This window comes from Rhodnius prolixus, unplaced genomic scaffold (genome assembly GCF_049639745.1).
Source record: "Rhodnius prolixus isolate KJV_2025 unplaced genomic scaffold, Rpr scaffold_3, whole genome shotgun sequence".
NCBI classification, from domain to species: Eukaryota; Metazoa; Arthropoda; class Insecta; order Hemiptera; family Reduviidae; genus Rhodnius; species Rhodnius prolixus.
This window is the reverse complement of record NW_027411603.1, coordinates 49713759-49732719: the sequence shown is the minus strand read 5'-3', so window position 1 is coordinate 49732719 and position 18961 is coordinate 49713759. Positions and strand designations below refer to the sequence as shown.

General features: G+C 34.4%; 1 protein-coding gene across 4 annotated transcripts in view; it reads left to right on the top strand.

Annotated features, from left to right (window-relative positions):
* rsh (Rap GTPase activating protein radish) overlaps positions 1 to 18961 on the top strand; it is a 310270-nt gene that overhangs the window by 279174 nt on the left and 12135 nt on the right. For 3 of the 4 annotated variants that reach the window (XM_074126564.1, XM_074126563.1, XM_074126562.1), the window contains 10 exons: positions 940 to 2211; positions 3458 to 3885; positions 9389 to 9664; positions 14459 to 14678; positions 14858 to 15046; positions 15779 to 15959; positions 16051 to 16195; positions 17218 to 17357; positions 17441 to 17602; positions 18617 to 18861. In XM_074126564.1, coding sequence (XP_073982665.1) covers positions 940 to 2211; positions 3458 to 3885; positions 9389 to 9664; positions 14459 to 14678; positions 14858 to 15046; positions 15779 to 15959; positions 16051 to 16195; positions 17218 to 17357; positions 17441 to 17602; positions 18617 to 18861 — 3258 coding nt within the window. The remainder of the gene's footprint in view (positions 1 to 939; positions 2212 to 3457; positions 3886 to 9388; positions 9665 to 14458; positions 14679 to 14857; positions 15047 to 15778; positions 15960 to 16050; positions 16196 to 17217; positions 17358 to 17440; positions 17603 to 18616; positions 18862 to 18961) is intronic. The other variant, XM_074126565.1, reaches the window with a different exon arrangement.

The window sequence follows — 18961 nt, the reverse complement described above, 5'->3', positions numbered from 1 at the left end:
TATATACATTTTTCTAGAATAATTCTATTTACGAACAGTTCATGTGGAAGAAATGAAGTATGCGTCCCTGTAATGTATGGCTACAAACGTGTATAATGTTGATAAAAAATAAAATATACATGATTTCAACGATAGTATTTTGAAGAACATTTGTGAATTACAACCGGCACGAAGTAACTGTTTACTGTGTGAAGCACACAGTAGCTAGCCGGGTATAGATGTAAACATGGTATGTTTATTCTAAGTCGACTTGATTGATCTCCGTGCTACACTAGAGAGCACGTAGCAAAGGGCACGAGTTGGACAAGGCACTGAAACATAACACTTCAATCTCTCACTTATATATCTCCTTATTTTCCTACAAATGAATATAATATACATACTGAGTGATTCGCTTACAAGAATATCTGTCACTGTGAATATCTCAGTTTGAATTAAGAAATTACACTTTAGGTCTCACCACGTTAAAGTGATAAGTCGAAAAAATCAAACACAGTGCACTGTGAACCTAACCACATTTTCGATTTATCCCTACTTTCGAGAAAAACTGACGAAACCAATTAATCTAAAGGACATTTTTTATGAAGAAAAAATTAGATTTCAAAAAATTTAAAACTATAGGAATTACGTTTGTTAAATAACAAAGTTAGCCCTGAACGATGATTGTCAAAATTCAGAAGGAATTATCACCTACTATCAGTGCCCAACTAAATTATGAAAATGGAGTAAGCGGGAGATGTGGGAATGTTTACGCGATTTATTTTCTTTTTAATTTGGGGAAACTTGAAAAACACTTCCTTCGAATGGAAGATCAATTTTTAAAAGTTGTCTTAATTTTAAATTTGATAATAAATGGTAGTATTTTTTGGTACTTTAATTTTTAGATTTTTTTTTTTTAATTAAAATGAAATCATTTCAATGATGTTATGTTTTGTGCAGATTGGGTCCAGGACGTCGGGATTCAGCAGCCCAAATAACGACAGTCTCACCGCCGACCGAGACTCGGGAAACATCTCCACCGCCACAACGGAGAAGAAGAAGCAGCCTGGCACAGTTGACCGACATCTTACGCGAATGGGGAGGTTCTACAGCCAAGACCAGCCGAGGTAGCAAACAAGCACAGCTTGTGCGTAGGGAAACTTTGGCCGATCTAGCCAGAAGCCTACCATGGGGACGACAACAAACGCACGGTGGTACGGAGATACGCAAGAGAAGAGAATCATCGGCCGATTCTGGTGTGAAGAGCGCTTCAAATAAATCCAGTGCAATATCGGATTTCCGTTCGGACATTGCTCGACTGTGGGGTTCTAGACGGGAAAGTACAGTGATTGTGGCCAGTGCTACGCCAAGACGTGGTTCAGGCGACAGTGCGAGAAGTGGTCGCAGGGACAGTGTTGTGTCCAGTTCGAGGAGAGGATCTGGAGAATCATCGCGAAGTCATCACCACCATCATCATCATCATCACCATCATCAGCATAGATCGAGTAGGAGACGAGGAGAACAACAAAGACCCAGTACATCATCCACAGCTTCTGACGCTCCTCACAATCTAGAAAGCATACAACCGCCCACCATCATTACAAGCTCAGTAACCCCACCGTCGGTGTCACCTTCGCAAGCACCACCAAGCGCTCCAACATTTGGCGTGGCGGCCACCTCCCCGACAAGCCCACAGCCAATTGTATCTCCAACCACAGCAACCATTCCATCGGCTATTCCTGCGGCAACAACCTCCGCAACGTCCACTTCTCCAACAGCTACCAACACTACAGCTTCAGCGGCCACTACGTCAGGTTCAGCCGCTGCACCTCCTCCTACTACGACAACAACTACGTCACAACCGCATCCATTGCTGGCCACCAGGCGAGATTCAACTACCCAAGTAAAACATAACCAATATGACAAAAATTTCTCTTCCCGTTTGAATAGAAACCACCAACAGGGTTTGTACAAGTGTGGACGTCGTGATTCCAGAAGCCATGCGTCACCTGAACGTAGACCCAGCACTAAAGATGGGAAATTCCCCCGATTGACCAGGCAGAGTACGGCTATTGATGAAAGCTGGCCAGGCCAAGGTCGAAGAGGGTCGCAAGCAACGTTGAGTCCTGATCCTGAGGAAGGACAGGTTCGCAAAGCCAGGCGAGATTCCCTATCACCGGACTCAGCCAGCTGTACGGCAAGTAGGCCTTCTCGTAGAGATTCAAGGGCCAGGTAAATAATTTTTGTTTTTTAAATGATTTGTTGCAAAAAAAAGCTTTAAGGTTGCAAAATAGATGTCTTAGCAAGGAAACGTGTCTCTAGAAAAGACTTGAAGAAATACTATATGGTATTCAAGCATGCATGGACTTTAAGTAGGGCACACTCATGTGGAAACTCACGACTTTGATAAGACCCTTGATCTAGATGAGTCCCTTGGTGAAGGTTTCTCGCTCAATTTAACTTTTTTACCCGTTGCCTAATAGTCTAAGTAGAATAGCTGGACAGTAAAAGCTAGCTGCCTAAAAAGATCCTAGACTCGGCTATGGTAGTTTAGATTTTAGGTTTATCATCCACCTCTAAATAAAACCTTTACAAAAATTGATTTTTAGTTAGTTATCAAGTTTTGCCTTAAACTTATTCATTTCATAGTTCGCCTAAACATTATTAATTTTTTTAATAGTGCTTTTGATTGTCGTGTATTGTTAAGGGTATAAAAAAAAATTCTTAATTCGCGCTCTAGTTTCGGAAATATTTCTGTACAAAAAACAGAATGTGTAAACACACATAACATGTGCAAAAAAAAAAGAAAAAGTATTTTAGTTTTTTAAAAATAATTACCTTAGTTTGAATAGTTGCCTTAAAAACTAATAATTTTTTTTATCCATTTTATGTTTGTTTACACATTGTAATAATCTAATAGGAAGAAAGATTATTGCCAGTTTCAGTCATTATTTGTAATAATGTCAAACTTTTAACCAATTCGATTTTTTGATGTCCATCTTTAGGACTGTAGAATTTTTGTAAACGAGTTTTTTTTATCAATAATCTGTATCTATAAAATATGCTAAACAGCTACAGCATTATTAAATTAGCCAACCAAAATCCCTACATTGCAATATTAGTAGGCATACATATCCCTGAAGTTAGACATAAATATTTCCAAAGCATTGGCAGGAATGTTAGATGCATTCCTTCTATCCTGGCCAATCTTGATAATTACAAATGGTCGCTGATTGCAATAGCAATAATCTTTTTATCGCTAACTTTCAGTATTTACACTCTTTTCTTGAATTCTTGTACTGTCAGCTGTTTTTATAAAGTCTAGTTTTCTAGATCTAGTAAGACTTAGGTGAAAATTCTTCCTTGATGCCATTTGTTTTGCAACAAAATGAACTTGCGCTCATTAAACCCAAATGTATAAGGTGAATTTCTAACATTCAGATTATTCTCTATTTACAATACCATTAAAAATTTCCAGCAGGTTGAGTCCAGATCGAGGAGGTGATCGTGAACCAAGTCCACGGAGAAGCCGCCTTCGCCGACAATCCACCTCAATAATGGGCCGACGAGGCTCAAGATCGCCTAGATCGCCAGAATCATCGTCCACGTGTTCTTCTAGAGATGCTTCACCTTGTAAACCACCTCCACCACCGCCCACGCATGCCCCGGCCATTCGGCGACAGTCCACCACCGAAGAGATACTGATCGCTAGAGGGTTTCGCCGCCAGTCGACTACCGAAGAAATGATACGCTGTAGAAATTTTCGCCGTCAATCTTCACAATCGGATGACTTTTGTGCAAGATACAGAGGACGTCGTGATTCTAGCGCACAAATCATCGATGGTACGCTAGCCACTATGACCGTCGAGACATCGAGCACTTTCTTCGATTCCAGCACACAGACCGGTAAATCACACACTTAAAAAACGCACACCACTACCACAAAAAAAAAAGAAAGTAAATACCTTATGATGGCTCGTCCCAACTTTTAAAGATCGTGCTTGAAGTCAAAGGCACTTCTTTGTCTGGCCAATTATCAGCCGTCAGGCTAATACCGGTCATTTCTTCTTGGGATTCCATTCTTGACGTGGCCATCTTCATCTTTTCTCTTGACGCGACCATCATAATATTATCTGTCTACCCAGTTGAAGCCATCCTACTCAAATGTCTGCACCGTAATTGTCATTTCTGGTCAATGTTAATTACTCTTTAACGCTTTCACAAGATTTTTTTTAACTTTCACTTTTTCCTTTACTCTGTCAATTCCTTGTTTAATACTTCTCACATACCTCTTCCAAAAATCCATTTCTCTGCTCCTTAACTTCTATTCAATCCACATAAAGAAGTCTGATAAAAATTTTCTATTATGGAATTGATTTTCTGCAGCATTTTAATGTTTTGCTTGCACTTGAAATTCTTTTTTGATGTAGCATGAAAATGGATCCCTCAGCTTTATATGGTTTTTTTCTCCACTTCCGTACAACCTTCTTCCGGATCACACCAATTTACTAATATTCTCTGTCACTACGTAGCCAATTCAAATTTCTCGATTCGTAAATTCTTTCTGCAGCTTATTTCTTGATTTAAATTTACGGTTGATTGTTGTAGGTTAAGGCTTTTAAGGCTGACAGTCACTACAATATACATCTTCCATCAAGTATTCTCCATATTGCTACTTCTTAATATTTCGAAAACCTAGTTTTGTTAAATCTAAGTTTTGAAAAAGCGATTTTAACTAAACGTTGTCACTTGCAGGAATGTGCCGAAGAAATTACATAGTATGTTACTCGTACATGTTGAGAGTACGAGTATACTCTGTTGTGGTTACATCAAGGTGATACCAGCTGTTACCGCTGACCTTCTTTAATTGGGTTTTGAGATGTGGTATACAATTTCATTTAGTTTAGTGTTAATTCTGTTAGTAATTGAGATGGAAGCCCTAAAATATTTCCACGTTTTTGTTATTTTTATTGGCAATAATCCTAGAATTGCTAGTGCTAAATTATTATTGGGCACTATGGCGTGAAGTGCTAAGATAGTTTCGTTTTTTATTGTGTGCTATTTCATTATTTTTTCAAAATAATGTGAAGCCTGACCTGTATACTGACGTGCAATTGCAGTTTCTAAAGAATTGTTGGTTTTTGAGTGGACATTTACGGGATATAGTATATAAATACTTTTATGTTCCGCCTAATCTGTTGGCTTGTTGATTCTGTGTTCCTATTGCTTGCTTTCCCCTTCAGATATAGATGTAGTTGAATAATCAGTCATAATGTCATTTACAGTACATCTACCGTAGTATTACCATCTTTTCCAATAAAATTGTTATTGGGCCTTCAGCGTATATATTATGTAAGTAATTTTGTAGGGGAAATTAGATGATCATATCCATGAGATACATACAGTCTTCTGATCAGCCTAATATAGTTAAATGTGCCAAATTATAAACAATCTCTTCGATATATAAAATTTTGTTTTGTGGAATCTGTTCCTAAAGGATTGTTTAGTAATATCTGTACTCTACACTTTGCTAAGCACAGATCAGAGCTCCTGATGAAGTGCTGAAATCTTTAATAGTTTAGATTTTTTAAAAAAGACCATTTAAGATCAATAATCAAAACGAAACAAAGTTCTTTTTCTTTTTACGAAGCTTCAACATCTGGAAGAGTATGAGCCTTCTCAGTGCAGTCAGGTTAGATTTATCCAGCGTCTAGCACCTCAACCATTAGTTTAATACTTCCATTTAATGTTATTGCTGATTTGAAGAGAGGGACTAAATCGAAATCTCTTTCTTTGAATAAAGCTATCTCTGATGTGGCTTATCCATTCACTGAATCATCCATAAAGTAAGTGAATTTGTTAAGGAGCTACTAGTTTGCCTGTGGATGCCAAATATTCCTGATTAAGTGGACTAGAATCTCCTGATACCTTTCAGAACATTCTAAATATGTGGGTAAAAGAAAACACAAATTGATTATTCCACTCAAAAAAAAGAAAATAAAATGTTCTACATAATTGAAGGAACAATTAATTCCTTCAGAATTGAAATAATAAGATATGTAAGTAGAAGCGGTTTCAGAGTTAGTTCTAGATCAGGCCTACAGAGTGTAGTACCATCCACTCATTCTAGCTGTTCACTTCTACTTGACTTCAATTTTTTTTACATTTTAATGCAATCAGTTGCATTTGATTTCTAGTTGAGAGTTAAAATTTAGAATTTAACTTGTGGAAAATTTGTGAAAGAGAATATGGATTACATATTTAATGGTTTAAATGAGTTGTTGTTGATGGAATTTTATTTGTTTTGTTTTAAAAGATAGATGAAAATTGTTGAGTTCATCTTAAAATGAGTTGCTAAGCCTTAAGCTTAAAATTTACTATTAGGCATATTATCAAGTTATCAGTCTCAAGTGTTAGTTTCTTTTTCGCAGTTAAACTTGTCCTGTGTTCGTTGGGGAATAGTTTCTCTTTACTTTTTCTTCCTTGACTAAGTTGAAGTATTGTTGTTGAGAGTAGGTATAATGTATATGTGGGTTGATTTGTGTTAAGGAACAGCCATGAGTGAGAAGTGTTGAGAAACCGCTTCGAAATCAACAAGTGGGAAGGAATATTCTAAGTGGAAAACGGGTGTTGAATCCAAAGCCATGGAGGGGGTGTACTTTGGTATTGATTGCGAGGGAGTTGTGCCGCCCTTAGTACAGAGAGATAGGGTTGGTTTTGGGTTGAATAGTAGAGAGGGATGTGTATGTGAGAGAGAGTAAGCGATATACTCTCTGGAAAGGCCTGTACAACGCCGAGAGAGAGAGAATTGTGCCTCCTTTCCTTTACTCTCTTTAGAGCCACCAATCCTAGTGGTAACATCCACCGTGAACCAACTAGCCGCGCTTTAGTCAACCAGCTGATATAACACTTTGTACACATGGAACACCGCCCCCCAAAAAAGAAAAAAATTTGTTCAATTGGCTCCTTTCCTATTTGGCTTCCATTGGCAGAAATTAGTAAACACTCCCCTTTTTTTGTAATTTCCCATTAAAAAGTCAGTCAGTCTTCTTAGTTACTTGGCGTCAGTTATTTTTTTTTTTTTACCTTCAACCTAAAAACTACAAACAAAAAATTGTTCTAGTTTTTGAACTCTTGACGAAGTTTTTTGTGTATTGTGTACATGTGCTCAAAAAATCAAAATAAATAAATACAATTCTTAGTAACCATACTGGTGTAAATTTTGTTTTAATAAGAGACCAAAATAAAGGTCTAATTATAAAATCTTTTTCATTCCTAGTACGTGTGTGGAGATAAATAATTGTTCTGATCAAATAGACTCGAAACTTACCGTGTTCTTGTGGGACATTCTTTCAGTGGATACTACTTGCTTTGAAGTGATGTGTCGCAAAAAAAAAATTATGGAATACTTAAACTGAATACTTAATTTAAAAAAAAAAAAACACGAGGTACTTTTCTTTCTTTCAAAGATTATTTATACTTATTTTCATACATTGATACATTCATTTTGTTTTAATGTAGATATTTTTTAGAAAAGTGAAGTAGCTCTCAATAATTCTTTAAAAAAAATAAAACCTTAAAGCATCTTGGGCCAAATTAATAAGCTTTAAAAAACAAAAATTAACCTCATTTTTAACAAAAAAAAACTCTTCATCTAGTCCTTCCCTTCCAACCTAACCTAAATTTATTTAACCCAATTTTTTAATTTTCATATGCTTGTAAAATTTTACTGGGCAAACAAATTATTTTTTGTGGAATATAACCTCTTTTTTTTAAAAAAACAAAATTAAACAATAATACGATTCGTGCTTTTTTTTTTTGTTTAATTAATAAATAATAAATTTCTTTTTAACAAGACGAGGTAGTTTTGTAAAATGGGAGAAAATTGTTTTGATACTTGTTGATTCACTTAAACTTCACACTTCACACAACAGTTTAACCTGCCCCTCCACAACTATTCATCTACAACGAGGGGGGGGTCCACGTTTGAAAATTTTCTGTTTTTTTTTTTTATATAACAAGGACCTAAGTATGCCGGAATTAATATATATATATTTTTTTACTTTCAAAATACTTGTAAAAAAAATAAATTTAATAAACATGTCAGTTTTTAGGGAAAACAATTACTTATTCTAAAAAAAAACAACATTTTCTGTTTTTATTTATTTAGTTTTTTTTTAAACAAAACAAATTAAAAAATCCTCGATAACACTACAATTAACGATTTGTTTTTATTTTATTTTAAAGTGCTCATGAATCATAAATTTTATATATTAGAATTTCTTATGTAGATTAGAAAATTAATAAATAACGAAGATTTATTAATAAATAACGAAGAAAGTCAACCACTTTGAATACTTTCAATTTTTTTTTTTTTTGAATGCTTTAAATAATTATTTATTATCTTTTAAAAGTTTTTTTATTCATTTATGATTATCATTATTTAAGGTTGAACTAAACCAAAGAAACAATGTTGACTTTTTTTTCTATTTGAATGGCTTAATGCAGTTTGTCTTTTTTGTTGATATTTTTAATTTTTTTAAATAAAGCTAATGATCTCATGCTGTTATTTTGTTTTTTGGTGAAGCATATTTTTTTTGTATAGTTTTAAGATATTTTTAATACAACTGCTATGTCTGAAAACATAGTGGGATCTGTATTGCAGGACTGTAAAATAATTTATCCGATTGGATTGGCTTGTTTTCTTTTTACATGAATCAGAATATGGGTATAAATTCTATTTCAGAGATTGGCTTATTAGAAGTTTCTTTAGTTAGTTTTGATTTTTAAAAAATTGTCTAATACACTATCTGTGATTTTTCTTAAGATTTATGTAAAATGTGTGGTTTTTTCAATGATATAAGTTTCTGACAGATATCGCGCTACTATCTGTGAGTTTTTATCAGATTCATGTAGTTTTTTCGACAGGTACCTACCTATTTGCCTGTGATTTCTTATCAGATTTATGTAGAGAATATAGTCTTACATAAATAAAGTTTCTGTGGGTTCTGATTATTTTGTGAATTCTCAACAGATTTATATATATGTAGTAAATATGAGTGTCTTAATTTGATAATGTTTTTGTCATGTGAATGTTCATCTTGTCCAGTGTTAACTGAATCTTTGGCTTACACTTATCTAAATGTTCTTGGCATCACTTTCTGGCGGGCAAATATGTACATATGTAACATTCTCTACACAAATCTGCTTTGAAAGTCTACAACCAATTAGAATGGAAGAAAACAAGTTTACTACGACGGATAAACTATTTTTGATATCAGTCTGCTTACTAATGAGCTAATAACATTGTAACTAGCTTGGTAATATAGTTGAAGTTCTTTTTCTTTTATTTTTTATTAACAAATACTTTATTTTTTTTTTCCTTTTTTTCTGTTCACAACAACAACAGAACCTTCACCATTATATGACAATAACCATTATCACGAGGAATGTTTACGTTGCAATTCATGTGGTCTAAATCTGACGGGGCCAAATCAAAAACGGGCCCGTCGTTTCAAGAATCAAATCCTCTGTGACCTACATTTTGCAGATGTTGCACTTATGGAGTGTTCAGATTTTATGCAACAATTGCGCAGTTTCAAGCCGCAATCACTTGGCTGTGCAGTCGCTAGAAGGAAAAGTTCAACAACGTTAATATTTCCATTACCTCCGCAGGCATGTTCAGGTATGTTTCATTTAAAATAGCTTCTTTTTTTTTTTTTGTATTATTAATTTAATTGCTTTTTTTTCTCCAAAATTATGTATTTATACTAGTTGGTTTGATGAAATAGTATAGTAACTTCAATTTAAAATCTGTTTTATTTATTATTGTTTAATTTCTCTTACCTTACGTGAAAAATCTTTTGTCCGTACTTCTTTAATTTAAACAGTTTGTCGGTATTTTTAAAACCAACATTATTTTCAAAAAAATTGGCTATAAAATTTCTGCTGTTTTAAAAACGTTTTTGAGTGTTTTCCCTGAAGGGAAAAAATGGAATTTAACGCGTTCATACCGTGATTGCACTACAGTATGACTTCCTGAAGGACTTTCTACTATGAAGCAGCTCGCTAAATAACACTTATTTTTTACGTGAAATTCTGTGCTGTGATCTTTATTCGATCTATTGGGCCCTCAAGTGATGAAACAATTCATATAGAAACTCAGGAGGAGTTCTAGGACAAATATGGGCCGGCAGGGATAACTACTTCCAGGAGCCACTTCATTTCTCTCCATAAATACGACTGAAGAAAGCAACCCTAAAAGGATCCCATACAAGTAGGGTATATTCCTCTCTAACTCAAGCTCACCGGGAAGCGTGGCGCTCTCTACCCACTCCACGTCTTCAGAGTTCTTCAAACATTCTAAGAAGTGTGGCTTCCAAAGATCAAAAAGAAATCTGACCTCTCCAGAGGAAGTTCTAGGAAGAGGGAGTAGTCAGGGATTATCTCCCTGGTGTCCTGTTTTGTACCTCGTACTTTGCTCCTAATTCTGCAGTGTCCTCTTGGGAAACATCTTCAAGGATTGTCCTCTCGTCTGCCTCAACGTTACACTACTATTACTATTTACACTACTTTGAGTTGGATGCCTCTAGACCTCCATTCTAGCAACATTTTTCTAATGCCAACCATTTACTTCTTCTTTTTTTTCTATGAGTTCAACGAAATCCATGTCAGTTAATCCCGGACTTCCTCTACTTTGGAGGCCCAAGATTGGAGATTATTTAATTGACAGACTTTCCAGAGAAACCAGAACAGTTCACACAAAATATTAATCACTTTTAGATTTCATGATGTTATGAAAAGCATACATTTTCTAGTAATTTCAGTTACCAGTTTGGCCGCTTGAAATAAATGAAACCTCCCAGTTGCGTACTGAAATTTTTCAGTAAGAGTTTTGTAAAATGAAAAACGTAATTTTTATTATTTGTGGAGACTTTTCAAAATTAACAAAAAATGGTATAGTAGTATCTTAAACTTGAATTAAGTGGGAAAGCATGATTTCAAATTCAGCACTAATTTGTTTTTTGAGCGTTTTGTTTGAAAATAATGACTTAATACAAATTAAAAAGCCTTTATCTTCATTTTTCAGCAATATTCAGCGAATATAATCCAGAAAAAAAAACGGTTTAAGAGAAATTAAAACAGGATTCCATTTGGAATTATAATATATCTATTGCTTATAAGCATGTTTTAAAAAAAATCACTTCAACAGAATATTGATCTAAGTTTTTTAACAATGCTTGATGTAATTTCCCGTCAGAGAAGAATGCTGTCAAATCTTTGAATTAATAACACAATGAAAATATAATGTCTATTATTGCAAATAGAAATTAGTTGCTTTGTTGAGGTGATCGACATTTTGACAGAAGCAAAAGGGGCAAAAAAAATATTATTAATTATATTTAAATAAAAATATAAAAAGCTTAATCAAATATTATTGTAATTGTTATAAAGAAAAAGCTTAGCTTAAATTATGCTTTTCTTGAATTTATACTTTTTTTAAAAAAATAAAAATAAGTTTATCTACAAATATTTCTGCATTTCTAGATTAGTAATTATTTTATTATTTAACTTTTATTATTTAAATTTGTAGCACTTAAAGTTAAGTCTAGTTCTATTTTTTTAATTTTAGTTTTCAAAACTTTGAAATTATTCTGGAGGAATGTAATCTTTATATTAGTTATGAATGAATGCAAATATTGACAGATCTTTAATCCAGCTTCTTATATTTCAATTTTTCATTGACTACTCGTGCTGTCTGTTACGTTTATAGGGCGTAAGAGAAACAATATGGACTGTAAATTAACTTCAAATAAAAGATTTACCTTTAAGGTGGACTTAAATTTTATAGAAATCATCAAATAGGATAGATTAGTTTAGGACTCGCAATCAGGGCTGGGTTTTTAGCGTAGAATCACCTCCTACCAAAAAAAAAAAATACCAGGGTTCTTATACGGAAAATTAGCTAATATTCTGCAGGGACTGAATATTTAAGTCACCGCTCCCTTGGATTTTATCACGGTTCCCATAAGGGATGAACCCAACCTTTTGGAGATGCTTTCTGAGTTTATTGTGTCCTAAAATGATACATCAAATCGGTTTATGCTTGTAAGGGTAGTGAAACCCCACCACTCATCCACTCTAGCGTAGGGGTAGTGAAACCCCACCACTCATCCACTCTAGCGTAGGGGTAGTGAAACCCCACCACTCATCCACTCTAGCGTAGGGGTAGTGAAACCCCACCACTCACCCACTCTAGCCAGAGAGAGAGAGAGAGACAGCCCCCTCGGCACACAGAGAAGGGAGGCTCGGGAATGTATATAAGAACGAGAGGAAAGTCAAAAAGGAGATTCTGTGAATTCGGTTCAAAGTCTTACACTTTAATTGTACACATCGTTTTAGCCACGTCAGTCAGTCTGTTCTGTTCTTGTAGTTAAAGTATACAGTCCTTGGCAGTCAGTCATATAAATATACAATATCTTATACCGATACTAAAAGTGTTATTTATCCATCAACGTCTACAACCAACATCTCTCTCCTCAACCATTACAATGCTCTTAGGCTATTACAAGAAAAATTACTTGTTCAATCACGGAAGAATATTGTTTATCATTTGCAATGGCCACCAAAGAGTAAGTAAAGTCATTTGCATGTATTATACTGGCCCTAAGTAACTACTGACTATCTAAAAACTTAATGGGTGAAAGGGCGGCGTCCCTTGGAACGCTACTGGGTCCGAGTGTATGTCGTCGCTCAGTGTTGGATGCCCAACTATTGTTCATAAGTCTTCGCTACTTCAGTCATAAACTTTATATCAAGAATCATAACCTAGAAATCCTTACTCTAAAAACTATTCTCTGCTCCAGACACCTCCTACACAGGAAATGAAGAAAAAAATATGGATTGAATAAAGTCTTCCCCAAAAATGGTTTTAACTTTCCTTTTTTTAAAATCAAAATTGAGTTGGTCAACATAAAGTAAGATTCTAAATTCTGTCATAAAAATCATACGAAAAGATGATTTTTAAAAGCAATGTATCTTACAAAGAACCTTTTAAAAGACATACTTTTTAAAAATGTCTTTGACTTTACTTTTTTTGCAAAGCAATCCGCTGTTTTTTTTTTTTTTAGTTTAATTTAAGGGTTTTTTGAGGGCATTTCCTCGAATCGGTGGTTTTTCTTGGTTAAAGGTATTTAATAAATCTTGCAACCTGATACTTTTCTCCAAATAGCTTCATATTATATGATTAATCATCTGTAAAAAAAAAAAACTAAGTAAAAGCATTTTCTTTGATGGAAGTTGCTCTACGACATTGATTAGGCGCAAGAATATGAAGCTATTTGGAGAAAAGTTCAAACTTGTTAGGAAGGTTTCGAAGAACGAGGACTTTGGCTTGCATGCTGATATTGTCTTTTCTATTTCTAATAGGCTGCCGTCCTCTCCACAGATTTCTTAATTACAACCAGTAATTGCACTTAAGATTCCACCATCTTACTCCTCTTACCAAAGATTAGATACATCTTAATCCATGTTTTAAAGTTGGTAGTTTCCTCCTGATAGTTTCATAGTTTCAATTCTGTTAAATTAGCAAGTAATTAAACTAAATACTGAATCATATTTTTTAAAATTAAATAAATAAATATAAATACCTCTAAAGTGGGACTTTTGTTTCGCATTCCTGATTTTCCGAGCTTAGGAGCGGCCCTGGATTTTTCCCCAGCAGACATCAAGGGGCCGCCAGCCTGTATCTGGGGATCGGAACTCATTCAATCTAAAACAGCAAAGTCCTAATGTTAAAGTTTGCCACAATTGTTTTGCTTGAATCAAGCCAAAAGTTACACACACATAAAAAGTAATAAGCTGGATTAAGCTCTGCTAAAAGCAAAAGCTTGGGTTTGATTATTTTTTGATTGATCATAACTTTTACTCATACAGATAAATATTATTACGAATTTCTTTATATTTAATTTAAAAATATCGCAATATTTTATTAATTATTATAATAGTGATAATATAATTGGATGCTTGAATTAAAGAGATCTCTCAGAAACACTTTAATTTGTTACTTGAAACATTTTACTTCACTTTAAAATGTTTAATCCATCAAAAATGGAATCATGAAAGAAATAATAATTTATATGTAGAAGAACTACTTGAAGATTTACAAAATTAATTTGCTGTAGTCAACTCACTCTAAGCTCGAACACCAAGCCCCGAGCGATTGCTTCGTTTGGTGTTCTACCTTACAGTGAGTAGACTGTTGCAGACTCCACTGCACCTGACATCATCAAATCATCCGTCACATCATTGGATTTAATAAATCTGATTATTATTATTATTATTATTATTATTATTATTATTATTATTATTATTTAAACAGATAATTACAGTTTTGTCTACTTTTTACAGAATGTAATTAATTCCAACCAAATAATAAGAAAAACAAAATTAAAAAAAAAAATACTGCTCTATTTTTCAGACGAATTCTGTGAAGAATTTCCACATAATTTGATACCCACACCTGGCTATTGGATTGAATGTTCAAGGCAGAAAATTGCATCGGATACAATTTGGGATGAAAGTGAATCAGAAAGAGATGATGATGGTGCTGAGGGTGGTGAAACTGAAGGAAATGATGGTGGGATGGATGATTATAGGCGACATGATCTCCTGTTGGAAGATGATGAAGATGAACCTAGGTGAGTGATTTCTTGTAGGTGATTGTGACCAATAATGATGAAAAGCGCTCATCATTAGCGCAAGATTATTTGAGCTCTAACAAGTAACTATTTTCTAGTCTTACTCTACATCGAATCTGTTAATCCAAATCTTTACTGTGTGTAGATACAATTTTTTGTTTTTTGTTTTCCTTGACCAGGAAAAAGAGTGTAATTGAGGAACAATGGGAGAAAAACCAATGTTTTGAGTTGACCTCAGTAGAACAAGAAACCTATGAAAAATACTTTTACGGGCATGAACATTGGAATTATTTTACAAATGATGAAGATTTAGGACCAGTAATTCTAAGTATCAAACAAGAAATGTTAAATGGAAGGGATCAATTTAGGTAAGACAAAATTTGGACTTAAACCATGATTTTAAAAATGATATATAATTTAAGGCGAGCTAAAAATCTGAGATAATTGGCGGTAGGAGCCTTTTTTGGGTGCAAGGCCGGGTCTCCGGATGGTGTTTTTTCGTTCATCACCGCCTCAGTGTCTGTAAGAGGCTGCTAGGATTGAATATTAGTATTATCAATTTCGAGCTAAAAACCTTGAGATTCATATACAAGAGAGATTGTTACTAGTCCCTAATTTTGGGATTTTTGGTGGTATCTTCTAACATCTACCATTCATAATTCATTTTCTGTAGCTTCCAACCAACCATCTGTATAGGCACCCGATCTATGCTTTAGCTCCACATAATATCTTTCTTGGTAAGCGATCATTTTAGCTGAACTTGGAGGGAATGTTGCTATTTTAACCTGATCACATACATTTAATTCTCCTTTCGCGTCAATTTCCGTGAAATACCCAACTATATAAGGTCCTCTACAGCTATTTAGCGATAATTACTATCATCGGTTTGGAAGTTTGTAAACAATTGACGAAGAACGTCATAATATTTCTAGGTCTTCCCTAATATCTGCCCTAATGTGAATTTCAATTGGCTATCCAGGTCTAAATCCGCATTATTTTTGAATTTAGTCTTTTATTAGTTGACATGATTTTTGCTTGTATTATTAAATAATATTAACGTTCGAAATATCGTTAATATTAACAAATAAAATTTCTTTCAGAATACTCGTTCGAGCCATCAGCTATACAGCTCATGGTCTTATTCCTGCATCCTGTGTATTTGCTGATCGCTACAATCGGGAAGAAGTGGTACGTTCTTTAGGCAAAGAAGTAAACTTGAATCCACCATTAATTTTGGGTCAACTACCGGATACACCTGAAGAATTGCTTAAATTAGATCAAGTAAGCTGCTAGTAAGATTATTTTATATGCAATTAATGCAATTTTTTGGTTCATTTTATAATGATAACGGTAATTATTCATTATTATTTAGGTATTTATTAAATCAGAACTCAAAGTGGGTGTTATTTATGTGAAAGAAGGACAATATTCTGAAGAAGAAATTTTGGATAATAATGATAATAGCATGCTTTTTCAAGAATTCTTACAGATTTTGGGTGAACAGGTCAGGCTGAAAGGTAACATCAGTTTCATGGTTTTTCTACTTTTACTTTTTTTTTTATTTTGAAAATAAAAACATTTATCAAACTAAGATAAGACTAAAGAAATAAGCCTGCTAGCTCTAATAAGACAATAATTGTCTACTCGTATAAATCTTCTTCTACCTCAGTCCTGGGAGATTACTCCGGAGTTTAACTCTGGAAAACTGCCTCTTCCTTTCTGGATTTCACGTGGAGAGGTATTCCCTCGACATAAAGAGGAAATACAACGCCTTGCCTTGCTAGAATGTCGGCCATGTCATTTTCTACTGCGCATAAATGGCATCCTTTATTTAGTTATTCTTTCCAGTTCATCCAGTTTGCCGTGGCATTCTTCAACTATTTTTGGGGCGATCATTTGTGAACTCAGCTCTATCAACTCAGGCTATTATTGGGATAAGATTGCAAATCCCCAGACACCGATATTGAACAAATTTTCCTATCGCGTGAATTTCGGCGAATTGAAACACGAAGCGGTCATTTATAACCACTACCTGGTACCATTAGTTCTCTTTTCACCAACTATCCCGAAGGAAAGAGGTTTAAGATCGAGTGAACGAGGGATCTAGCAGAACGTTTATTTATATTTAGTAAAAACAGTGCACCATCCCCCCAAAAAAGGGGTGATTTGCTTGGGTGATATCAACAAGATATCCTATTCTACAGGAATACTATTCAAATCATAAATCAAACACACAAAAATGATCACTGTCTAACACCGATCTATTATTATTATTATTATTATTATTATTATTATTATTATTATTATTATTATTATTACTATTATTATTATTATAAGAAGCTCCTAGGAAGAGAAAATCTAAGGATTATTTAGATAGATCAGTAGCTGAATTCGAACCCGTGGGAATCCAATACGCTAACCGCATAGCTAATCCCTTCCCTTATTATTATAATCTATTATTCTATATTTTTTTGGTCTAAATATATCTGAAAAGGGGGTAGCATAGTTAGATTTTAAAACCTGAATAACTTGATTCTAGGTTTTGATAAATATAAAGGAGGTCTAGACACAGTACACGATCTAACTGGTTTGTATTCAATCTATACGAATTGGAGGAGTATTGAAATCATGTTTCATGTTTCTACATTACTTCCTTATGAACGTCATGATCCCCAAAAGGTAGGTGGTATCTTTATTTCGACACTCGTATTTCTAAATTTATTTTGAGATACAATTCCTTAAAACATTGTTTCATATTCCAGCTTCAACGTAAGAGACACATTGGTAATGATATTGTATGCGTGGTATTTCTAGAAGCAGACAATACTTCCTTTTCGCCAGCATGTATTAAATCGCATTTTCTGCATACGTTTATTTTGGTGCGAACTTCACCAAAGATTAAGAGAAAACCTACTAGATATGAGGTAAAAAAACACTAAGTACTTTTTTTTTTTAATTGGGATAATATTTCAGCTGGAGCTGAAAATGAAGTTGTAACGATTGAGATTGTGGGAGCTATTCACAGATGACACTACATCACTTCCTTTTCAGGCTCTTTACTGTTCTGTAGCAATTAATACTTGCATAGATTAGTAATGAAAGAATACTAACGCTTCAGTGAACCTATAATTATTTGATTATCACGGTTACAAATGATATTTTAAAGGCAATTTTTAAATAAGGTTGGAAATCTATTAGAAGATAGTTAGGGCCATATTGCAACAGTTATATTGTAGCGGCAAGTTTATATATTTTTAAAGTTAAAAGGTTTTGTAGATGCCTGAATTTCACCTAAGCTGACAATTTATAATTAAGTAGTAAGTTATAAGACTTAAGAGACGAGCAATGACAAAACGTGTGAAACTTCTTGACAGACTTCTTGGACGACGCTCCAAATTTCCCATAGAACTTAAACGATTAATATACAATACTATTCTCAAACCTATGTGGTCTTACGGACTAGAGCTGTGGGGTTCAGCTAAACCTATTAGATTAGATTGCTTTAGACGGGCGGTTGCACCAGAAAGGAACGCAGGCAATCCAAATGCCCATTGTTCCCCGCCCACCCCTCATCTCATGAGAGATACCGGGGCTTTAGAAACAACAAATCCGGCTAAAGGTTGCCAGATGCCAATACAATAAACTGATAATGTAGCAACAGGACACTAGGGAGCATGGCGACTCAATCGCCCAGTGCACTGAATAAACCTAGAGAGTTCTGGTAAACATTACCAGATGCCACAATCTCCGGCAGGGAAACATATACTCTCCCGAAGACGAGGAATCTAGTTCAGCCAAACCTACGAACTGTACAAGACATTTCAGTCGAGTTGACTCTGCTTTCTACGTGTCTTACCTTACTCTTCTCAACGACTTTAACATCCAAAAAATTAAATGCACAGAATTTCTAAAGTATTTAATTTTTTTCGTCTCCGCAGGTATCAGTTGTCACTAGGGATGAAGTAGGTGCTTATAAACCATATTTATGGGAGCAAAGTGTTTTTGATAAGGGTCCCATGTTCAGAGAATGGCTACTGACAAAGATTGTTAACGGAGAGCGTGCAAGCTATTCGGCTCCGAAATTTGCCAGAATGCAGGAGAGAACCAGAAGTCAAATGTTAGAAGATATAGTCGCCAATTTAGCTAATCACGCTGAAACTGGGCAGATACCAAAACCTTACAGGTAGTTTCATCTTAATTATAAATAAATTATAAGAGCCTTAGAGATTTTTATTTTATTATGTTCATGCGCGACAGAAAAGAACACCTTATTTGATTGAGCT